This window comes from Eulemur rufifrons, chromosome 13 (assembly GCF_041146395.1).
Source record: "Eulemur rufifrons isolate Redbay chromosome 13, OSU_ERuf_1, whole genome shotgun sequence".
NCBI classification, from domain to species: domain Eukaryota; kingdom Metazoa; phylum Chordata; class Mammalia; order Primates; family Lemuridae; genus Eulemur; species Eulemur rufifrons.
This window is the reverse complement of record NC_090995.1, coordinates 6,933,366-6,955,515: the sequence shown is the minus strand read 5'-3', so window position 1 is coordinate 6,955,515 and position 22,150 is coordinate 6,933,366. Positions and strand designations below refer to the sequence as shown.

At 43.8% G+C, this 22,150-nt stretch overlaps 1 protein-coding gene across 1 annotated transcript; it reads left to right on the top strand.

Annotated features, from left to right (window-relative positions):
- The first annotated feature begins 2,003 nt into the window (after positions 1 to 2,003).
- ATOH1 (atonal bHLH transcription factor 1) lies at positions 2,004 to 4,277 on the top strand. Its single transcript, XM_069485587.1, has one exon. The coding sequence runs from the start codon at positions 2,194 to 2,196 to the stop codon at positions 3,265 to 3,267; it is 1,074 nt and encodes a 357-aa protein (XP_069341688.1). The 5' UTR covers positions 2,004 to 2,193; the 3' UTR covers positions 3,268 to 4,277.
- The last annotated feature ends 17,873 nt before the right edge of the window (positions 4,278 to 22,150 follow it).

The window sequence follows — 22,150 nt, the reverse complement described above, 5'->3', positions numbered from 1 at the left end:
ATCATTTTTCTAAAAGTTCCATTTCGGCACCCGCAGCTACTAGCGATTACTTTTTCAAATAGTCCATTTTATGTAGTAGCACCATTTTATAGTAACAGCATCCTTAGTTGATTTCAGCAGTACCCAGTCCAATCATCAAAAAATTGGAGAATTTTCTCTCCCCAAAAGACACTGGATGAATTTTTCTTTATTTTCATCAATGGTTTACAGATTAGCTTTGGGAGGTTTTTTTTTTTTTATGTTTTGTTTCTACATGGCTGTATTTAACATATTTATTTCAGCAGAACTAAACATTCATATCAGAATCCGGCTCTCACCTTTCTGGTTTTTAAGGTAGGAAAGTCTAGGACTGTCCCTACACATTGGCAAATGGACGAGGTTGGAGAAGACCGGAGGAAGAATTAAGCATCATTTTAGCACTCTCTTCTACCCTTCTATATCTGTATAGGATATATATTTACATACAAACAACTAATTCAGTCCGGTCCCAGAAATTCTCCTGTCCAAGGAGTTCTAAATGGCAGGTTTGACCAAGTCACGGCTCACATTAGTGAGAACAACTTTGAGACGCCTTTGGACACTGCAAAGACAGACTCCAGGGAGCCATCTCTGCTCTTTTTCATAGACGACGAGACTCCTTAGGGGACAACAACCACTGCCAAAGACGGCAGCAGCAGCAGCCACCAGCTGATTGCGTCGCACTCCCGCGCCCCAGGGACCTTGCAGCAGAGCGCCTGGAGCTGGGGCGCGCTGGGCACAACCGGGGCGTGCCCGGGCCACGGAGCTTCTTGATTGGCTCTTTGCTGTCACGATGCGAGGCCCGTCTCTAGAGACCCGAGGCGGGTCCTTACCTGGGACTTGGGGTCCCAGCCTCGCCAAGGACCTCCCTCCCGGGTTTTATGCTAGGAGACAGCACACCCTAACTAAACGGAGGGGGAGGGTTAAATTAAACTGCGGTTTCTGAGTGTTTGTCGAAGCAGCTAGAAGCTACGAGCGTAGTAAACCAAAGCTCCCGAGGCAGAAGGGTAGGTGACTCCGGGCTTTCTGTACCTCGAAAGTGTTAGGAATTGCGAGGAAGGCGGGCGCCTTGCATTTTTCTTTGGGCACCTTCCCCTCGCTGGGCATTGAGTCAGGAGTCCTACTGTGTGTTGAGACTTTGCATAATACTGTGAGACACCCCTGCCCTAAAATGACGCTCAGCGGAGAGCTTTCTGCAGATGACAATCCTCCTTGGCCGCAGGGTGCCAGGCAAAGGGGACAGATTGGATTGGGGGACCCCGAATTGGTATATATGCCACAGCTTTACTCTCCATTTGAGAAAAAGATTACATAACAAAGTCCAACTGAGAGATCTGAAGCAAAAGAGGAAAAGACGTAGGCAAATGAAGCAACATGTTCTGAGAGAGCGTTTTTTCTCTCTTTCATTCTAAATGATAGACATCCTTTAGGGGTTCTATATTTACGAACACGTACGAGAGATGTACACACACCGACATGCATGTGTACATACATCGTACTACATATGAGAGATGTTTAAATGGGTGGGCATCAGCGGTGGGAGCTGTGACCCTAGCTTAGGGGCGCCAGGCGCGCCCAGGCTGGCCCAGGGCCACCAGCAGCCGCGCACGTCCCCCGCGGAGTCTGCACAGGCCCAGCCCAGAGCCCGCGCCGCACCGGCTCACGCACCCCCGCCGCTGGGGCTGTGACACACACCGGCGTCAGATTACAGCCCTGCAATTAACATATGAATTTGACGAACTTAAAAGAGGGACGAAGAGGGAAGGAAAAAAAAAAAAAAAACCTGAGCAGACGCCCGAGTCCTCTGCACACAGGAACTTTTCTCCGGGTGTAAACTCTTTGATTGGCTGCCCGCACGCGCCTGCCCGCACCCTCCATTGGCTGAGCAGACACGCGACCGGCGCGAGGAGGGGGCTGGGACAGGAGCGGGGGGAGACTTAGTGGCGCGTGCCGCTTTTTAAAGGGGCGCAGCGCCTTCAGCAACCGGAGAAGCTTCGTTGCACGCGACCTGGTGTGTGATCTCCGAGTGGGTGGGGGAGGGTACGGGAGGAAAAAAAAAAAAATAAGACGTTGCAGAAGAGACCTGGGAAGGGCTTTTTTTTTTTTTTTTTTTTTTGGTCGGGCTGCTGTGCCGGTGCCTCCTCCAACCCTGAGCCTCCGAGCCTTTGCAGTGCAATGTCCCGCCTGCTGCATGCGGAAGAGTGGGCTGAAGTGAAGGAGTTGGGGGACCACCATCGCCATCCCCAGCCGCACCAACTCCCGCCACCGCCGCCGCCACAGCCACCTGCGACTCTGCAGGCGAGAGAGCATCCCGTGTACCCGCCCGAGCTGTCCCTCCTGGACAGTACCGACCCACGCGCCTGGCTGGCTCCCACTTTGCAGGGCATCTGCACGGCACGCGCCGCCCAGTATCTGCTGCATTCCCCGGAGCTGGGTGCAGCCGAGGTCCCCGCGCCCCGGGACGAGGCGGACGGCCGTGGGGAGCTGGTGAGGAGGAGCGGCGGCTGCGGCGGCAGCAGCAAGAGTCCCGGGCCGGTGAAAGTGCGGGAACAGCTGTGCAAGCTGAAAGGCGGGGTGGAGGTGGACGCGCTGGGCTGCAGTCGCCAGCGGGCCCCTTCCAGCAAACAGGTGAACGGGGTGCAGAAGCAGAGGCGGCTGGCAGCCAACGCCAGGGAGCGGCGCAGGATGCACGGGCTGAACCACGCCTTCGACCAGCTGCGCAACGTTATCCCGTCGTTCAACAACGACAAAAAGCTGTCCAAATACGAGACCCTGCAGATGGCCCAGATCTACATCAACGCCCTGTCTGAGCTGCTACAAACGCCCAGCGGCGGGGAGCAGCCGCCGCCGCCGCCGGCCTCCTGCAAAAGTGACCACCACCACGTTCGCGCCGCCGCCGCCGCCGCCGCCGCGTACGAAGGTGGCGCGGGCACCGCCACCGCAGCAGGGGCTCAGCCGGCCTCCGCAGGAGGCCAGCGGCCGGCTCCGCCCGGGGGGTGCCGGACTCGCTTCTCAGCCCCCGCTGCCGCGGGAGGGTACTCGGTGCAGCTGGACGCTCTGCACTTCTCGACTTTCGAGGACAGCGCCCTGACGGCAATGATGGCACAAAAGAATTTGTCGCCGTCTCTGCCCGGGAGCATCCTGCAGCCGGTGCAGGAGGACAGTAGCAAAACTTCTCCCCGATCCCACAGAAGCGACGGGGAGTTTTCCCCCCATTCCCATTACAGTGACTCGGATGAGGCGAGTTAGGAAGGTGACAGAACCCTGGAAACTGAGGCAGAAACAAAACCGTCCGGTCCCAGCGCGCGGGAAGCCCCGCGGTTAAAGACCCCCGCACCCGTTAATGTTTGCTCTGCGACCGTCGTTGTTTAGCAACGACTTGGCTTCAGATGGCAGCTACATCTGATGATTTGCAAATGCCGCCGCTGTTCCAAACTTCCTAGGTCCGTATTGTTTGATGAAAACGTGCTGTTAAAGTTGTGTCCTTTCCGCCCAACTTCTGCTCCCCATGTAGATAGATACGGTATTAATTATCTGTACCCACATACGGCATCGTTATTCTAGTTCCCTGCTGCCAATACGCTGCTAAAACGTCGCATCTCCTTCTCTGTCGCTGGTTTGGGTTTAATTTATTTTGTGCCCTGGGCATTTATCCATCCTTGTGTGTTGCGTGCACTCACGTGTGGGAGAGTCTTCTGCAGTTGTTTCCCAAAATGCATTATGAAACGCAAAGTGAATGCTTCCAAAGTAAATAACTTTTGACTATGGAATTGTTTAAAAAAAAAAAGCGGGGAACTTTAAGGTTTATATATTGTATAAACATACCCAGTATGTATATCCGATCGCGAGAATGTTGGCGTCTTTTAGGAAACTTGGCGCACGCACTTTACCCGCCGCTGCTGCTGCTGCTGCTGCTGCGGCTCCAAGAAAACTCAACTGCCAATTGCAGACCCGTTTTTGTTTTCTAATTTTTAAACACAGCCACTTATAATTCTTAAGCTCTTTGCAAATGTTTGTTTAAAAAATGAAAATTTAAAAAAAAAAACATCTAGTAGTGTCAAAAGCATTTGATCAATTTTATTTTGCTTTCTTAATGTTAGAAAACTTATTTATTAAGTGTTTGCTACCATTTCTACTTATCTTGATTCATTGTTTTTTTTTACATTTTCTACTCGAGATCATTTTATTTTAATTTAGCAAAGCCAACCGCCATTGTTTTATGTATTTCCTTTTGCAAATGATGAAAATAAACGTGAAAAAAGTAGCTTTCATTTGTCATTTATTCCATTCCAGTATAACCATTGAAAATAGTTTTTAAATGACCTTGAAGACTTGAAATAAGTCTTTTATTAAAGGTGGGTCACACCTGTAATCCCAGCACATTGCGAAGCTGAGGCTGGAGGATTGCTGAGCCCATGAGTTTGAGACCAGTCTGGACAATATAGCGAGACCCCATCTCTAAAAAAAAGTTTTTAAATTGTGAATTTATAATAACTACATTGTGAGATAAAACTTTTTTCAAATTTGCAACACAGCTTTGCCTCTGTGACAGCCAGGATCTTTGCAGTCTCCCTTATTCCCATCCCCCAAGAGCCTCTGCAAGGGGAGTCACTTCCTTCAGGTCTCCTAGGATCTAGCCAGGAGTAGTTAACTTTACTAGGGTTCGCTATTTCCACTCATAAAGCTAGCCAAGCTGAAAGCTTTCTTGCAGGTCAAATGCACAGCACGAGTGCTCTCTCAGGCTCTCCTCTCCTCTCTTTCTCTCATCCTCTCCCCTCCCTCTCTTCCTACCTCTCTCTCTCTTATTTTGGGGTAAAGGAACCTGAAGACGCAAAGAGGACAATGGAATAGAACTTGAAGGGAAAACAGAATTGGGCTCATTGATTCAAAAATTAGAAGCCAGCAGTTGCCCTAGGAAATTGTTGACCTACACTCATTTTTTTCTTTTCAAATAATTCTGCTGCTTCCAATCTAGAAGCTAATGTGCATCTTTACTTTGTCCTTCTGAATTAGCTTCTATATAGAAAAGATTATTCAACTACATTTTTGAGCCATTTGCAGAAACTACACGGTGTGTCACTCTAGCCTCAGATGTCCTCGCTAAGGAAAAGCCTGTTCTGGGTCACACGTTTATAGGTTTTAGAAAGGCTAATATAGTATGTATATGGAGAGAGTAGAAAGCTGACTTGTAAAAAATAAATTTGATTGGCCAACACGAGAGTAGAACTATTTATTAAACTAAAGATTCAGCGACATTCAACTGGATAAACATCACTGAATTTGAGACGTTGATTTTAAGCCAAGTCTTTTATGTTTTGTGTCCTCACTGGGATAACAAATTGCAGGAAAAGGAAGCAAAAAAAAAAAAATTTAAAAAAGCGAGAGAAGGCTCATTTAATCGCTCTTGCATCCTCCTCTCTCCCCAGCACCTCAAAAAGAGGAGAGAGCCACAGTTAAAAAGGAAAGCGCCACCAACTAGATTTGCAGAAAAAGTAACGCGCGAAGGAGCGCAGGTTGTGGTCACCAGGAGGGAACCGCGGAACCAGCTTTTAACTGACCCCCTGGGTGTTCCTGGCTTCCAGCTGAAGCCACAGGAGAAGCTGGGAGCCTCCGCCAGCTCTCTCAGAGAAGTGAGCCGTGTGGCTCGCGACGCTTTCCAGGGCAGAAACAATGCACCTGTCCCTAAGATAACCTTTTGCACCCACGGAGCTTGCTGTCCTCAAGATAAACATCAGGAAATCTTCTGGCTGCTAAATAAATCAAGCGATTGCTTCTAACACATTTCCATGTCGCTCTCAATAAGCAGTAAGCAGACCCAACAGGTATGAACGTACAGCAAGCTTGCGGGTGGAGAGCACGCATATTTTTATAGTTATTTGGCTCTGTGTGTTTGCCTGAAGGACGAGAGGAGAGGACCTAGAATTCTTTTACCTGTTATTGAGTCTGAGTAGGGGAAGGACAGGAGGGAAAAAAAATAGTTGTGACTTTTTTTTCCCCTTAAACAATATATATTTCATTTTTGGAAATGATTTATACTTCTTTTGTGTGAACCAAAGAGGCAAAAGACCTCACCCAAAGTTAATATTTTTCATTGGCTCAGAGGAACCACAAAATAGAAAGTGCATCGGGGACATTTTCCTTTACATCTTTTTATAAATGAGGAAACTGCTGCCCCTTCTTTGCCCCAAAATCACAAAGCCAGAAAGTGCCAATATCCAGAACTGGATCTTAGTATTCCTGTCCAACAATTCAATGCTCCCACAAATTTTTCTCTGAGGAAATCAATAGCTAAGAGCTACAGCTATCCAACTTGGCAGGGGGTTCCACCATACTAGGCAGACGTTTATACTTTTAAATATTAGTGGCGGTATATAGGAATCAGAATTCCTCGTCTTCCTTTAAGATAGTTCTTTACGTTTATTCTCCAGAGAAAAACTATAACAATATCAGATTGGAAACTCAGTATCACACGGATCGAAAAGTGATGGTGAATTTTTCTAACCCATCCAAACATGTACAAAAAGTCAAATCACTCTGCTAAATTGAGTGCTCAAAGTTCAAATGAGAACTTTAACCCCTTTTCTTGCCTTCATTCTATTTCTTTCTCTTTCCTTTTTTTTTTTTTTTTTATGCTGGCATTTCTTTGAAAGAGATGTACAATCACATTTCCATTTTAAGGTTCTGCTTGGGAGTTTGCATAACAAACGTTTGGCAGCTCGCTCTCTTACACTCCATTAACAAGCTGTAACATATAGCTGCAGGTTGCTATAATCTCATTAATATTTTGGAAACTTGAATATTGAGTATTTCTGAGCGCTCATTCCCCATATGCCAGACCACTCCTGCCATGCTGACTGGTTCCTTTCTCTCCATTATTAACAATTAGCTTCTACCTTCCAAAGTCAGATCCAAGTATCCAAGATACTAGCAAAGGAATCAACTATGTGTGCAAGTTAAGCATGCTTAATATCACCCAAACAAACAAAGAGGCGGCATTTCTTCAAGTAATGAAGATAGATAAATCGGGTTAGTTCTTTGCAACACTGCTGGTGCCTTCTTGAGTTCTGTATACTTTAAGCAGCTTGTTTTATATTCTGTCTTTGCCTCCTACCCCACCCACCACTTTTATTTGTGGAGGGTTTTGGCTCGCCACACTTTGGGAAACTCATTTGATTTCACGGAGAGCTGAAGAAAGATCATTTTTGGCAACGGGCAAGTTTAACCACGTTCTCTAAGGGACATGGCTAACAGGGGGTCTAACTTGACCAGAAAAAAAAAAAAAAAAAAGCGGGGGTGGGGAGGGAAGGTTAATTTCTTTAATCTTAACTGACACAGGACCAATACTTTCACGAGGCCTTTCTATTGATTTTAGAGATTTAAACCTGAACAAAGTGAGTGGTCTTTTATCAAAGGATATCTTGTAGTATTTCTCTCCTAGGCTCGTTTGAAAGTTCAAGAACAAGATTATCAGCTTTGTGTCGCCAGTGCCAAAGCCCAGTTGGCACTGGAAGGGAAAAGGAGCAGACTGCACTTACCAAGGACAATCTAGACTTGTCAACTGCACTTTTGAAGAAAATGGCAAGTGTTAGTGAGAGGTAAAGATGAACCAGTAGTAGTTGCATCGCTTGCGATTGTTTTGGGGAGAAGGGGCATGAGATGGGGGAGGAATATAAGAGAGGCCTAAGTTTTCCTTGATGTTTTTGGCTCTGTTGACTGTCCCCTCAGCAGCCGCCGCCGCCCCTGGGCCGAGCACGGTCGCAGGCGAGGACACCGCCGAGGTCCCTGTCCTCGACTAGGCCCCTCGCGAGCCGAGGCGAACGGAGGCGGAGAACGGGTTAAATGCTCGGACGCCGGGGAGAGGCCGGGGAGGAGAGAAGTCGGGGGAAGATAAAGGCGAGGACAGGAACCAAGAAGCGTGGGGGTGGCTGGGCGTAATGTGAGCGTTTCTTAATTAGCGGGCGGCTGACAATGGAGGGCTGGCAGCGGCTCCCGGCGCGGCGCGGCGCGTCTGGAGCGGAGCACGCGCTGTCAGCTGGTGAGCGCGCGGTCCTTTCAGGCCGCTCCCCCGGGAGCCGCGCGGCCACACCGAACACCCTCGTCACCCCTCCCCGGCCGCCTCCAGCCCGGCCTCTTCCTCCGCGTCGGCAGCCTTCCTCACCCCCCGCCGGCGCGGCTCGGCTCGCCGGGGCGACCGTCTCGCGCCGCCCGGGCCCCCCTCTCCTCCCCCGGCCGCGCCGCGGGGGCCGCCACCGCCCACTGCACCTCCCGGCAACCGGCCCGGCCAGAAAAGAAGCTGCGCGAAGTCCCAGCCAAGCGGTGCCGAGGGGAGGGGCGGCCGGGGCGGCGGGGGGAGCCGGGGGGCTGTTGGGGACAGAGCTGGGCCGGGGACCGAGGCACCTGACGCAGTGAACCAGCGCCCGGGCCGCGAGCGCGTCCCCCTGCGACAGCCAGCCGCCCGGACGCGAGCGCGCGACCCACTGCTGGCCGTCGAAGACCCGCTTCCCTTTTCCAGCCCAAGATACAGTTCCTCAGTCACTCCGTTATTGCAAAGAGAAGTTTTCTTTTATGCCGTTAAAATTCTCAGGGTTTAAAGATTCATCGAGAAGAGGGTGCACGGGCATCGTCTTGTGTGTGTCAACCCACTCGAGCCTGACTCCTCTTCCCTTGGCTGCTGGAGCAAAGCAGAGCTGAGCGTTTCCCTGCAAAGATTTTAGGCCTTTCTGCATCGCAGAGTTCCTCTCCCTAGTTCAGCTCTGCTTGCGCTGGGCCCAGACAAACAAACCAAGTAGTCTCTTTGCTGCCTCATCTACAGGTAGGCCAGGCCCATTCTACAAGTTCATACTTTTTTTTTTTCCCCAGAGAAACTTGAAGCTTCCTTCATACGGATGAAAAGCAAGATGCTATTCAATATAAGTATTATTATCATTATTTTCTAAAAAGCAATTCTGATCAGGGAATTAGGGGACATGATAAAGAAAAGGGTGTTCTGATGGCAGGCGGGTGGCCCAGGCTGCAGGGCCCAGCTGCTGTGAGGATGATGAAGGAAGGTGTGAGCTAGGATCTGACCTGACCGTCTTGGGATTTCTCAAGCCAACAGATGTCGTTCTCTTTGGGGCCACTGGCCACTTATTTGTCTTTTCTAGAAACAGTTCTCCACAATCCCTCCCACCTTCCTGCTCCTCTATAAACTCTTAGAGCTAGGGTGCTGGTGCAGAGGGGCTAGGACTGGAAGGGGTCCTTCGTGACCTGGGTCAGGGGGGAGGTAGCATTTGAGGGAGGAGTAGGCCTCATTCTTTGTATCTTGGAGGCCACAGAACTAAGAGATCTGAAAACATGGGGCCACTGGTTTGCCACAAAGATGGAAGGCCAGTTTCTTTTTATTTTCAATGCGGCCTGTTCTAAAATAACCTAGTGGAAATGCACAGGATTATTTATTTTCTTTAAATTTTCTTCCAACCCAAGAGATGTTGATTCAGCAGGTCAAGAAAGAATCCCAAGAATCTGCATACAGGATTCTGCCACCCTTTCCTGACATTCCCTGTGAGAATGGACACAGGCTAACAATCCCCTTTTACCTCGATATGCTTTGGCCTAAGATGTCTCAACTGCAAAGTGATACCAGCTGCCTTTGGAGGCATAAGGGCATCAGCCCGGGCTGTACAAGACATTTATCCCCTGACTGTCTGTCCGACATAAGAGGCTCAGTGAGAGAAGCCAAAATCATAACCAGAAAGTGCTGTTTGAAAATCAGGAGGCAAGAACTTTCTCAGGCCAAACAAACTCTAAGACAAACAGTAGGGTGGGATAGGGTAGTCAGGAGGCCTTTGGTTTAAGGTGGGTAAACTCAGTCACATCACTTTGTAATAACTCCAACCTGGATTTAGAGGTTCATCAGCTTTAATGGAAGGGTTAGCCACCTATAGCTTGATTGAAAAGGTAGCTGTTCTCTTGTGTTAGTAATGGTAATCAGAAAATAGAGAAAAAACCAGTTTTATGATTTAGAAGGCAATGATCTTATGAAACAGTGAAACTTCCTTTAATGACAAATTATTTTATGTCTTCCAAGCTCTTCCCCACTGTCCCTGTTTTATATTCCCCTCACTCCCCCTTCTTTTCATCAATGAACGGACACTTACTGGGTACGAATATATGGCGGGGGAGTCAACCACTCTGAGAGACGCACAAAAATATAATAGAACCCCCTCCCTTACAGAACTCAGAACTTGGCGGAATCTCAGTACAAAACATGGAAAAGACGCTTCATCCTCTAGATGAGGGTGTCATTATTGCTCCAAACAAGCCACAGCATTGTACTCTTGTGTTTGCCATCAAATTATTTCATTCATACTTCCAGGGATACCTATGCATAACCTTCATTGTTTTCCTCAATAACAACAGAGATTTGAAGTAGTGTGAAACCATAGAGCTAATCTTCAAACCAACCACTGTTTCTTTTGAGCTCAGAGAATACCCTTTATTTGTAGTCACAATTTCATACCAGAAAATAACTGAGGTTCGGAGAGAGGCCAAATGGCCTACTGAAGGTGACATAGCCTCAGTGGATCCATGACCACAGAAACCCAGGTCTGCTGTGAGTCTATGGTCAGCATTCTGCCCACCACACTTTACCTGCCTCAGCTGTGTATTTTGAACCAGCTACCTTCTCTCATTCTTGCTCAATCTGAGAGGTGATAGAGATCCCTGAAACTCTTCCATTTTACATTTGCTCCAGAGAGAGAGAAGGTATTTCTTTGGAGATGGTCATGGAGCAGGTCACGGGATAGATTTAAGAGTCAGACTTCATTTGGATTGCCGTCTTTGCTCCTCTGATTTGACTTATACAGGACATGCTTGCCGTTTATTCTATATTAAATTTCATTTCCACTTTCATCTAGAAAAAACACCCATCCAAATACTAAACAGCATATGAAGTGAGGAAATGAGGCTAAAGAATGTTATGTGAAAGTGTGTCCCGAACAGTAATGGCCTGAAAGCAGGTCATCCCCCCAAATTATTGCCTTATCTATGCTTAAAAGCATGGTGGGAAAATGGGGCTGTAATTTTTATTGTTTCTCTTGGAAGGAGAAGTGAATTTCCCTGCTACATTTGTAGCTGTGGATTCATTCAGTGATAACGTACATTTTTTATTCACCTAGTCATCGGGGCTATTGGCATTTTCCCTTAAATCTTCCAAGTAAACATTTACCACTGTCCCATGTGGTTCAATGTCTTAAACATATTTCTTTGTTTTGAAAACTCCTGTTCTTTACCTGTCATGAGTCAGTACTCCATTTTATAACCTGTATTCGATGGTTTAAGGCAATCTCCTCTGTATTGCTTGTGATTTAGATGCTTTCAGCCTCCCAAGGAGTGAAGTGGGGAGTGGAGGGCATTTGAAGCAGACTGTATTTCTAATCAAAAAAAGGAAAGTTTGCAAGTAGTCACAAAGGTCATGTTTTAGGATCAAGGGATCAACTGTGTACTTGCAGTCATGCCTAGATATTTTCCCATAGTGTATTTATTCTCCGTTGTTCCTCCCCCTGCCTGTACACCAGGACAGCTCCCGAGGTTCAGTCCAGAGCCCTTTTTACCAAAACCTAACCCCCGACTGCTTCGTAACACGTCCTGCATGGTGGTACCACATGACGCACCTGGCCAAACATCCCCTCACTATTTTGGGACATGGTTCCTAATTTCTAGAAAAGGAGTGTAAAGCTGTGAAATAGGCCACCCTCCCCCCCACCTTTTTTTTTATTTAGCCCTACTCTGAAAGCAACACTAAAGAGTTCACTGTAGCCAGAAGCTACTTTCCTAATATTTTGTTGAAAGTTTCTCCCTGTTCCTCCACCATGTCCATTTTGCTATAGAGAGGTGTGGATTTCCCCAGACCAAGGGTGTTGGCTTTGGTTCAATGTTTTCTCATATGTCCAGTAGCTTGTGTTAGCCAGCTGGCCCAAGGACTAAAGGCGTGGGGACAGGGAGGCATGGTTACCCAGCCAAAGACTGTATTAATGGGAGAGCCTGAGGCTTCTCAGGGGCTGTAGAAGGGGAGGAACAATTCAGTAGGGTCCATTTGGGAGACTCTCTGGAGTACTTTTCCTGGTGCCAGGTATTTTACATACAAGTCCCTTTGGGGGAACCCCTCCTTACCCTCATACTACTGAGAAATAAAGAAGACAATGACTCATCTTGTGGGCTAAATCTGTCCTCAAAACTCTACTTTCACCTATGAGCTCACCTCCTTCTGCTTGCCTCCCCAACCCTCCAAGGTTTGGTAAAGATTTTTTTGTTTTTCTTCTCTCATGAGACCTCATGCAAAACTCTCACATTCCACTGGAACTGCTGATTTGTTTTTAAAGGCCAGCTCCTTGAGGACAGGAACCCATGTCCCATTTGACCATGCATGGCCAATGCCAGGCAGGTAGGTAACGCCCATGGAGGAAAGAAGTGAGAACTGAGGTCATCCAGCCTTGCGTGTGCTTTGGCCACAGAATTCCTTGTCTTGCTTTCTCTTTAAATTAGATAGAGTCTTTAAATTGATTACAGCCAACACCGTGATCTCTCTCTTTGTCCTGAAAACTCAGGCAAACCTTTCCCACCAAGTTCTTCCCTCCCGTCTTTCATTTTTGGCCTAGCCTCTGAAACCTCTGAGGGGTGGGTGCTCTCTCCTCTACGCTCTAATAGGCCTCCTGACAGATGACTTAGGAACTATTTTGGGAAGTGTATTTCTGTGGAGTGGGGCAAGATCTAACAGAGGTCACCTTTGCATCGGGGCTAACAGAGACCCCCAATATGCCTTTCCAGGATTTAGCTGGGCAGGGTGATGCCCTCAGGCCAGTCTCGGCAGTTGCTTCCCACGTGGGCCCTGCGAGGCCGAGTGTGACCAGGTTGGCCTCCCTGACCCCTGGAAGGCAGAGGTGCCACTGTAGCCTCTCTTGCCTTCGCAAGTTCTTGCTATCTCACCTGGCTGCACTTCCTAGCACCTTATTCCCTTCTGGCACCTTCCTTTCACATGCTTTCCATCCATCCTCTTCTAGCAGTTTCCACTTCTGTGTCATTTTCCCCCAGACCTGTCATCCTTCGGTCCAATTGCCTCCCTTTTCTTCCCCCACTCCCTCGATCGTGGCTTCCCAGTACTGGTCCTCCTTAGCCAGCGGTTTTATTTGCTCTCTTAGCTCCTTTGCCAGCATCGCCCAAACCTCATGGGCCTCGTTCCTCTGGTCTTTCCTGCCTGTCCGTCCTTCCGTCCGCCTCTCGCCTCCAGGTCGGGACAGGACCTGAGCAGCCGCTCCGCTGCGTGGCGACCCAGGCGGCGCCACTTCCTCCCCGCAGCCCGGGCGGGCCACGTTCCTGCCTCGCAGCGATCGCGACAATCTGCAGCGCCTCCCGCAGGGGCAGCTGCGGGCGTCGCCCCCAGCCTGGCCGGGGACACAGAGGGGCAGGCGGGAGGGGAGGTGCGGGTGTGCAGCCCAGAGCTGGGGAAACCGGATCTGCCATCAGTGGGAACTGGAGTTTTTTCCCTCCCCTCTCTGTCCTGACAGATACACCCAGCAGTGTTTGGGTGGCGGTGCCGTCGACGTTCCCGTCCTAATCTCGGTTAATCAGCTGGGGATCAGGTCGGCGTCAACCCATCGGTGTGATCTGTGAGCGAGTCAGAGATCTCTATTTCTTTGGGGTCAGACTTCTTCCCTGGGGCAGGCACCCTGCTACAGTATCCTGCATTTAATACTCCCCTTATCGCCAGCATCCGAGCTCACCAACACGCCTTCTCCTCGGAAAGACCCCTGCTCCAGCCTCCGGGACCCCCACGGATTCAAGGAATATCTTTCCCAAGTTCGCCTTGACTGAAATCCACCCAATAGCCACCAAGCAATACACTTCTCAGGATACTTTCTCTCTAGAAACAGTCCTCAGTCCTGTTTCTTTTCATCATGTACACTTTTCATTTTTTTTCCATCTAGGGAATAAACAAAATCCCCCCCCCAAAAAAAAGTCTGTCTTTAATCAATGGGAATCATTTTGGTCCCACATGCTTGTGAGCTGATTTGCAGGACGTTTACAAAGAACAATAGAGGAAATGAAATAAACCATTCAGGACTGTGCCCTGAAGTTTACCAGGGTAATTGATCCTTCTGAATTTTTCAACAGTAAACTAGTTCATCTCCAACTGATGGCTTTGCCATTATTGTATGTTTCACAGACAGCAGAGGCTTGAAATAATTACAACATTTACTTCATAAGTTAAAAAAAAAAAACAAATACATAAGACATTTGGTTAAAATAGCAAATAAGACGTTTGGTTAAAATAATATCTTGAGAAATGAGAGAGAAAGAGAGAGAGATTGTTAGTGCCAAACTTGCAGAAGGGATTTGCACCTGCACAACTTGCAGTTACTTAATGTCTGCTGAAGTCTAGAAATATTCACCAGGACAGCTGGCAAATAGGGGGTTAATCATTACAGAGAATGAGGCATCATATCTTTTCAGTTTGGTTTATATTGAAGGGCAGTAAAGATTTATGCTTCAGGAGGATAAAACTGTTATTTTCAGAGTGTGGTTGATTTCCTTTGAAAGTTTATTTTCTGAGGAAGTGTAGATAGTCCATGCTATAGAACATCCCTAGGTCTCTGTTAAAAACCTCTGATTCTAAGAAGATCACCTAGATCTTCTTAAACAATATGAAAACTTCCTAGGTTTCTGAAACATTCTAACATCTAAAGCTTATAAGATTACTGGACTACAGTAACGTATTTTTAAAGGAGAAAATTTCTTAGGCATTTCATTAAATTAGGTAATACTGTTTGGCTAAATTAGTTTCTACTTTCTTGCAGTGTTTTTCAAAAAGAGAGTTTTATTCTCCAATACTTCTAATGATCGCCTATCACATTATAATCCAGAAAAATGTAGTGAGCTGGTCTTTTTTTCCTAATAGCCAGTATGCTTATTTCTTTCTTACATTTGTGGACAATTAATTCATGGATATAGATAAGATAGGTGTATCTTATTACTATATATCTTTCTGGTACTGTATTTTCTAATTCCAGGAAAGCCAGGTTGAAAGAGCTTTCTGTCACCGGCTCGTTATTAACAAAAACAGTATTCATTGACATTCTGGTCTTAGGCAGCATCTGAAGCTCCCTGCAGTTCAATCCTGTGATTATTAACTCACTTCCCACCAGTATCTTATGCAAGGCCATTATCTACTGTCAATATTTTTACAGCCTATGAGGAGAAGTCCTGCTTACTTCCTGTTAGAAGGGAGGCAACAGGGTTTTTTTTCCCCCTCTTTCTTTTTTTAAGTAGATAAATATGTACTCTACAAATATGCTTGATTGAGGAGGTAAGAAGGAAGGGAAAGGGGAGGCTAGCATCTGCTGTCTCCCGGGCTTGTTGTGTGGTTAATAATTGCTCCAGAATAGTTTTACAGGGTGTAGGCTTTCTGAAACAAGAGCTACTGAAAGATCCAGGCCTGCAAACCTTTTTCAGTTCTGTTCATACATCAAATCTGAGATATTAGGTATGGGGTTTGTTGTTGTTGTTGTTGTTGTTGTTTTAACCATCTTATCTTCATGGAAACCCTTTTGATTTTCTAGCTTTGAGAAATCTCTGAAGGACATTTTCCTGGAAAAGATGAATTGGTATATAGTCTCTACTTTCAAGAGAATGGTACTTCACAGCAAAGGACTGTCACAATAATTTATTACGAATTCTGGGTTAGTGTTATTTAGGCTCTACTTTGTATGAATAAACACTATTTTTAAAATTTATGCAAATAAAACATACCCTCTGGGTCAAAGTATGTACTTTTAAAAGTGACTTTTATCATCTTCCTATCTTCTCTATATCATGGCTACTCTGATCAAATAAAAGGCCAAGGCAAATGATTATAGATGTGGAAAAACACAAAATATTGTGGTGAATCACAGTATTTTAAAATATAAATCATGACAAATAATATTCAATTCCGAAAATTTTCAATTTGAAAACACTTCCATTAAGAATTAGAAGATTCTTTCTGTGTTTACAGTTGTATATTTTTAAAAGAGTAGTAGACTTGAAATCAATAATTCTATGTTTTACTCTCATTTTCTCACTTACTAATTCTCTGTACCTAGGGCAAAGTATTTAGCTTTTCTGAGCCTAAGTTTTATTATTCATAAAGGAAGGAAGGACAATTAAACCTCAGCCACCTATATTGGAGGGTTGTTTTGAAAATTGTATAAAATAACATGTTAGAATTATATAAGATAATATGTATGTATCAGTCAGGTTAGGCCAGGTTATGCTGTTGTAACAAACAAGACCAAAATCATAAGAAACAAAAGTTGATTTCTTGTTCACAATACAAAATGACAGGTCAGCTGGAGTTTAGCTGCAGCCAAAGGTCAACTGATCTCTTATCACTTAGGGACCAGTGACACTGCAGCCACCATCTGAAACATTGCTAGTTACCAAACACAGAGGGAAAGAAGACTCCGGAGGCAATTATATCACCTGTGTGGAACATATATCACACTTCATTGGCCAGAACAATTCACAGGGCCCATCCAACCACAAAAAGGTCAGGGAGTAATATCTTACCGTGAAAGTGAACCAGGACTATAAATAGAATTAATGATCGCCATTGTTTGTGGAAGAAATTTTCCAATGGCAAAGTACTTTACAGCATTATTTACCAAAAGTATACTTAGAATTTCTCAGAATTGGGGCAGACGTGAAATTAAGCAAAAATTATAGTACCCTTTTGGGATTTAATTCTTTAAAGTGAACTTACTTAGAGGTCTTTAAATTAAGTGGTATGGATATATTTCCTTGATATTATAAAAACACTGACTCAGAAGTTTCTAAAATGAAGCTTGACATTTTACTTGGCTTCAAACCGGATCACAGTTTTCCTAACATATCAGTCCTCAACCACGCACTAAGATATGATTTTAAAAACAACAAAAAAGTGACACATAGATCTTGATATGACAATAAAATCCCTTGCTGTATTCATCATTTATTGATAAATCAATCGTCTCCAAAATAAGCCAATCAATCAGAAGTCAAGCCAACACTTTTAGGGCAATTACAGGGAAAACGAAGTTCTCTTTCATCAGATTTGAAGAACTATAAGATGTAACCCTAGAGTTCCGAGTGGTTATTTCTATCACTACATGGATAAAAGTTGCCTAAGAAGATCACCACTTCAGAGCAGAGATGTAGAGAAAGGAAGGGGTGTGGGGGTGTGTGTGTGTGTGTGTGTGTGTGTACCTTAATCTCATCATCTAGTCTCTAAATTCAGCATGCCTAAAATTAGTTATATTCTTCAGCTTCCCAACTTTTTCAGCCAAGAAGTCCTCTCCTCATTTTTTTTTCTTTAAACCAGATTGAATTGGGTTATTGCCATTTGTATCTACAAGTGCCTAATTAATACAGAAAGTTAGTGTATTTACTACTGTACTAGACTCAATACCCTGCTAAAAGGATGAGAATCTCAAATTATATCCTAAGAATAAAATAAAATTTGGAATCAGAGTATATGCTTGACTATATGCATCCATTGTTCAGGTTCTATATTTTTGTCTATTATTTGGGACACTTTGATAAAAATGTTTGGTCCATGTATAAGTTTAGCTTAGCAAAGTCAGGGTGGTCATTTAGATAATAGTGCTAAGCTAACAAATGTGGCAAGCAGAAACCTGTGGCTTTTTAACCTCTATAGCAAAGGCAATTATCTTTCCATTGAGGAAAATAAATTCAAAATGTTCTATACAAGGTTCATCATTGGTCATCAATTCATCTAAGAATTTTTAAAATTGTTCTGAGTACTTACTACGTAGCAGCAATGCATTAAATCTTAAATTATAAAAGATTTGAGGGTGAGGGTAAGGTTGGATTTATTTTAAAGGACAGATAAAATTTTTGTGGGCCAGTCATTTTCTACGTGCTGAGAAGAGAGATCATTACCTTCATGGACTTTGTATTCTACTGAAGAAAGACAATGACAAGATAAATAAGCAAAATACATAGTGGTTTAATAATTAAGGAAGAAATTAAAGCCAAGAAAATTAAAGCCATGCAAGGTTGAGGAAAGGGTTGAAATTTCATTTTGAGTGGCCAAGGCAAACCTTGCTGAAGTGACTTTGGAGAAGAGACCAGAAAAGTGATAAAGCTAGCTCTCTCTGTGGGTAACTAGAGGGCTGGGGAGTATTTTAGGTAGGCAACAGCAAGTGCAAAGGCCCTGAGGTGGGAGTACGCCTAGTGGATCCAACCATCAGCCAAGAGTGCAGCATGGCTGTGTGGAGCAAGAAGGGAGAGAACTGGAAGTTCTGGAAGAAATAAAAATGGGCTGAATCTCCTGTGGCCTTGGAGGTTATAGAAGAAATTTGGCTTTTACTCTGAGGGAAATGAGGAGCCACCTCAGGGTTTTGGACAGAGGACTGACGTGATACGACTTGAGTTTTAACAGCTCCTCTCTAGGTCTCGTACTGAGAATAGACTGTAGAAGGGTGAGGGTAGCGGCACCTAATTCAGACGAGAGGATGGTGGCTCAGATCAGGTAATTAGTGTGAATGGCGGGAACCTCTCAAATTCCGGACATAGTTTACATGTATAGGCAACAGGATAGGCTGACACACTGGAAGTAAGATATGAGCGAAAGAGAAGAGACTGCGATCACACCAAAGTTTTTGGTCCAACCAACTGGAGGAATGGAGTTGCCGGTAACTAAGATGGGAAAGACAATAGAAGAAACAGGTTGGAGGGAGGCTGAGTTTTGGGCACATTAGGTATTGTGGAGCTCTTAACGACTTCTCTGCCAAGTATCAAGAAGGACGAATTTGTCTGAGCAAAAACAAATAATGGAGTTTTATTAATCTCAAAGAAGTAGTAATGGAGAGAATCCCATTGATCCTTAGGCAACCTGGGTTCTAATCGATTCATGCTCAGGCATCTGAACTCTGGTGTCAGACTGCCTGCGCTCAAATCCTGGAATCATCACTTAACTTTTGCTATGACCTTTAATAACTTAACCTCTCTAGAAGTTTTGTTTCTTCATTTTTCAATTGGGTATAATAAATTTACTACTTCATATATTTATCCATATATGAATACACTGCACTAATGCAATGTATTGTATATAGTGAGCAAACAATAAATATTTGCCAATAGTTGCCGAGGCAATAACATGGTTTTTTTATTAGACTGAGAGATCATTAAGTACAAGGATCTAATTCATTCTTGTTTTATGTGGCAAAGCATTTGGAATATAACAACTGTTAAATTAAGTGATAAATTAATGATACTCTATATCTGAGTAGAACTGAAAAAGGCTGGAACATTAACTCCTTCCACAGAACTGGCAATTTTGTTATAATTCTAGCTAAATCCAGGTGATTATAGTGGGAACAGTTTTATTCATGTAGCAGAGAAAGAATAGATCTTTGACTATAGAGCTGTGAGAGAGGTTCTATCAGGTAAAAGGAAGAATCCAAAGGAAGGTGGAGGAATGGAAAGATGAATGATGTTCTCTCTGCTTAGATTCCAATTTTCTTTGAAATTGGGAGAAGAGACTTCTATGCATTTCTCTGCTAAATATTAACCAGTGTGAACATAGACTCCTTAAACCTTAGTTCCTACATTCATTCAAACTTACAGACTGGCTGTGAAGATTAAATAAGATCTTATATGTGAACTTTATTAATAAATGTGTACATCTATTTATCAACTTCAAGGAACTATTAGAGTACAAGGAAAATCCCAAAGATTGGGCAATAAATTATAGATTAAGAGTACTTGGGAAAGGTTGTAGTTCTAGGGAAGGTAGAATAAACATGCTTCACTCTGTCTTTCCCACTGAACGCAAGTATAAAAGCTGAAGCAGCTATATAAAGACACTGAAGAGTCAATTTTAGCAGGAAGATTGGGGAAAAGTTGCACCAAACCAGGGGTGAGTTTCTCATTTTCCCCCCAGTGTCACCTGGCATAGGCTCGAGAGAAGCTCTAAATCTAAAAGTACACATGGGTGAAGAGCAAAAAAGTTACAAGAAGATCCATCTCTTTCTGGGAAAGAAACTATGGGAGAGGAGAATTCCATGGATCAGAGAGAGGAGAGGAAATCCTTTGCTTTTTTTTATTATTATTTTTCTTTTCTCTCCTGCCCTAACCCCCAGATAACACCATGATGGTGGCTGTGGCCAGAAAGGCATCTAAAAATCTGAAGGAGAGGAATCCATTTCTATGGCCAAACAGCTACAGGTCCCAAGAGTGTAGAGTGAATACCTATTATGTTTTTTTTTTCCTTTTTCTGTCCTCCACCATTTGGCAGTCTGTGCAGACCCAATCACAAGAAGATCATGGTAGACAACGAAAATTAGAGCCCTAGTTTTCTGTATAGAATGCCAGGAAGTAGGTCTGTGGGAGTTAGAGGTGTTGGCGAGGTCACGGTAAAGAAGAAAATCAGAAATTAAACTCATAAAATTGTGCATGCACTTCTGGACTTACCTAACAGCTGCACATACAGGGAGAGAACACTCTTGAAATGAACAGGAAGTCTCAGCCAAGACACAGGAGACACAAAGAAAAACAAAATGAAAATTTTAGAATTAAAAAAAAAAAATACTTACTAGATGGACTCCACAGCAGAATAAGGACAATATGATAAATAAAACAAAAGACTGTAAAGAAATAAACAGAGCCTTAGGGGACTATAGCACAATTCCAACAGGCCTAAGTTTTGTATCATCAGAGTCTCAACAGGAAATGAGAAAGGGTAAGGAGCATGAAAAATATTTGAAGAGATAGTGGCTGAAAACTCCCCAAACTTGGCAAAAGACATAAATTTATAGATGATAGAAGCTCAATAAACTCCTAACAGGATAAATTTAAAGAAATCAATGCCCAGATATATTATAATCAAACTGTCGAACATTAAAAATAAGAAAAAATCCTGAAAGCAACCAGAGAAAAATAATACATTACTTGGAGGGTATTAATGATTTCAATGACCGTGGATTTGTCATCAGAAACATGGAAGTCAGATCAAAGTGGAATAACATTTTCAAAGTGCTGAATGAAAAGAACCGTTGACTCAGAATTCTGTATCCTGTAAAAATATCCTTTAGGAATGAAGGAAAAATAAAGAAATTCTAAGATGGAGGAAAAAATAAGAGAATCTACCACCAAATATCGGCTCAAAAAAAATGTCAAAGGAAGTTTCTCAGGCAGAAGGAAAATGATACAAAAGGGAAACTTGGAACATTGGGAGTAAAGGAACAATAATAGAAATGGTAAAAGATAGGCAAATGTATTAGATTACTCATCTCCTCTAAGTTCTTTTAAATATGCATACCTGTCAAAAGCAAAAGTTATTGCTTTCAAAAAACATTGTGTTGATGGGGTTTTCAAGTTATGGAGAAGTAATACATTTGACATCTACGACATGAATGGGTGAGGTTAAGGAGCCTACAGTTTTCTACACTCCTTGAATTGGTAAAATAGTAATTCTAGGTAGACAGTGAAAAGTTAAATATGTATGTTATAATCTTTAAAGAAACTATTTTTTTAAAAGCTATACAAACATAATCAAAACTCAATAGATAAATTGGAATAAAAAATATTTTAAAAAATCCAAAGAAACCAGTAAAAGGGAAGCACAGACACAAAACACAGAGCATATAAAAAGAAAAAATAATAAGTAGACCTAATTCCAAACATATTAATAACTTTATTAAATATAAATAGTCCAAGACAAAGTAAATGACAGAGGTTGTCAGAATGAATTTTTTAAAAAAATAGCTCAACTATATACTGTCTATAAGAAACCTACTTTAAATATATTAATAATAATATTGAAGGGGTAAATTTAAAAGAATGGAAAAAGATAAACCATGCAAACACTGATCCAAAGAAAGTTTGAGTGGTTATATTAGTATCAGACACAGTAGACAATAAAGCAAAGGAAATTACTGGTGATTAATGGAGACATTGCATAATTTAAAAAGAGTAAACTTAGAAGACATAAAAATATCCTAAGTGTGTATATACCTAACAACACGAGTTTAAAAAGCATACAGCCAAAACTGATAGAACTGAAACAGGAAATATCCAAATCTACAGTTATACTTAGAAATGTCAACATTTTTTCAAT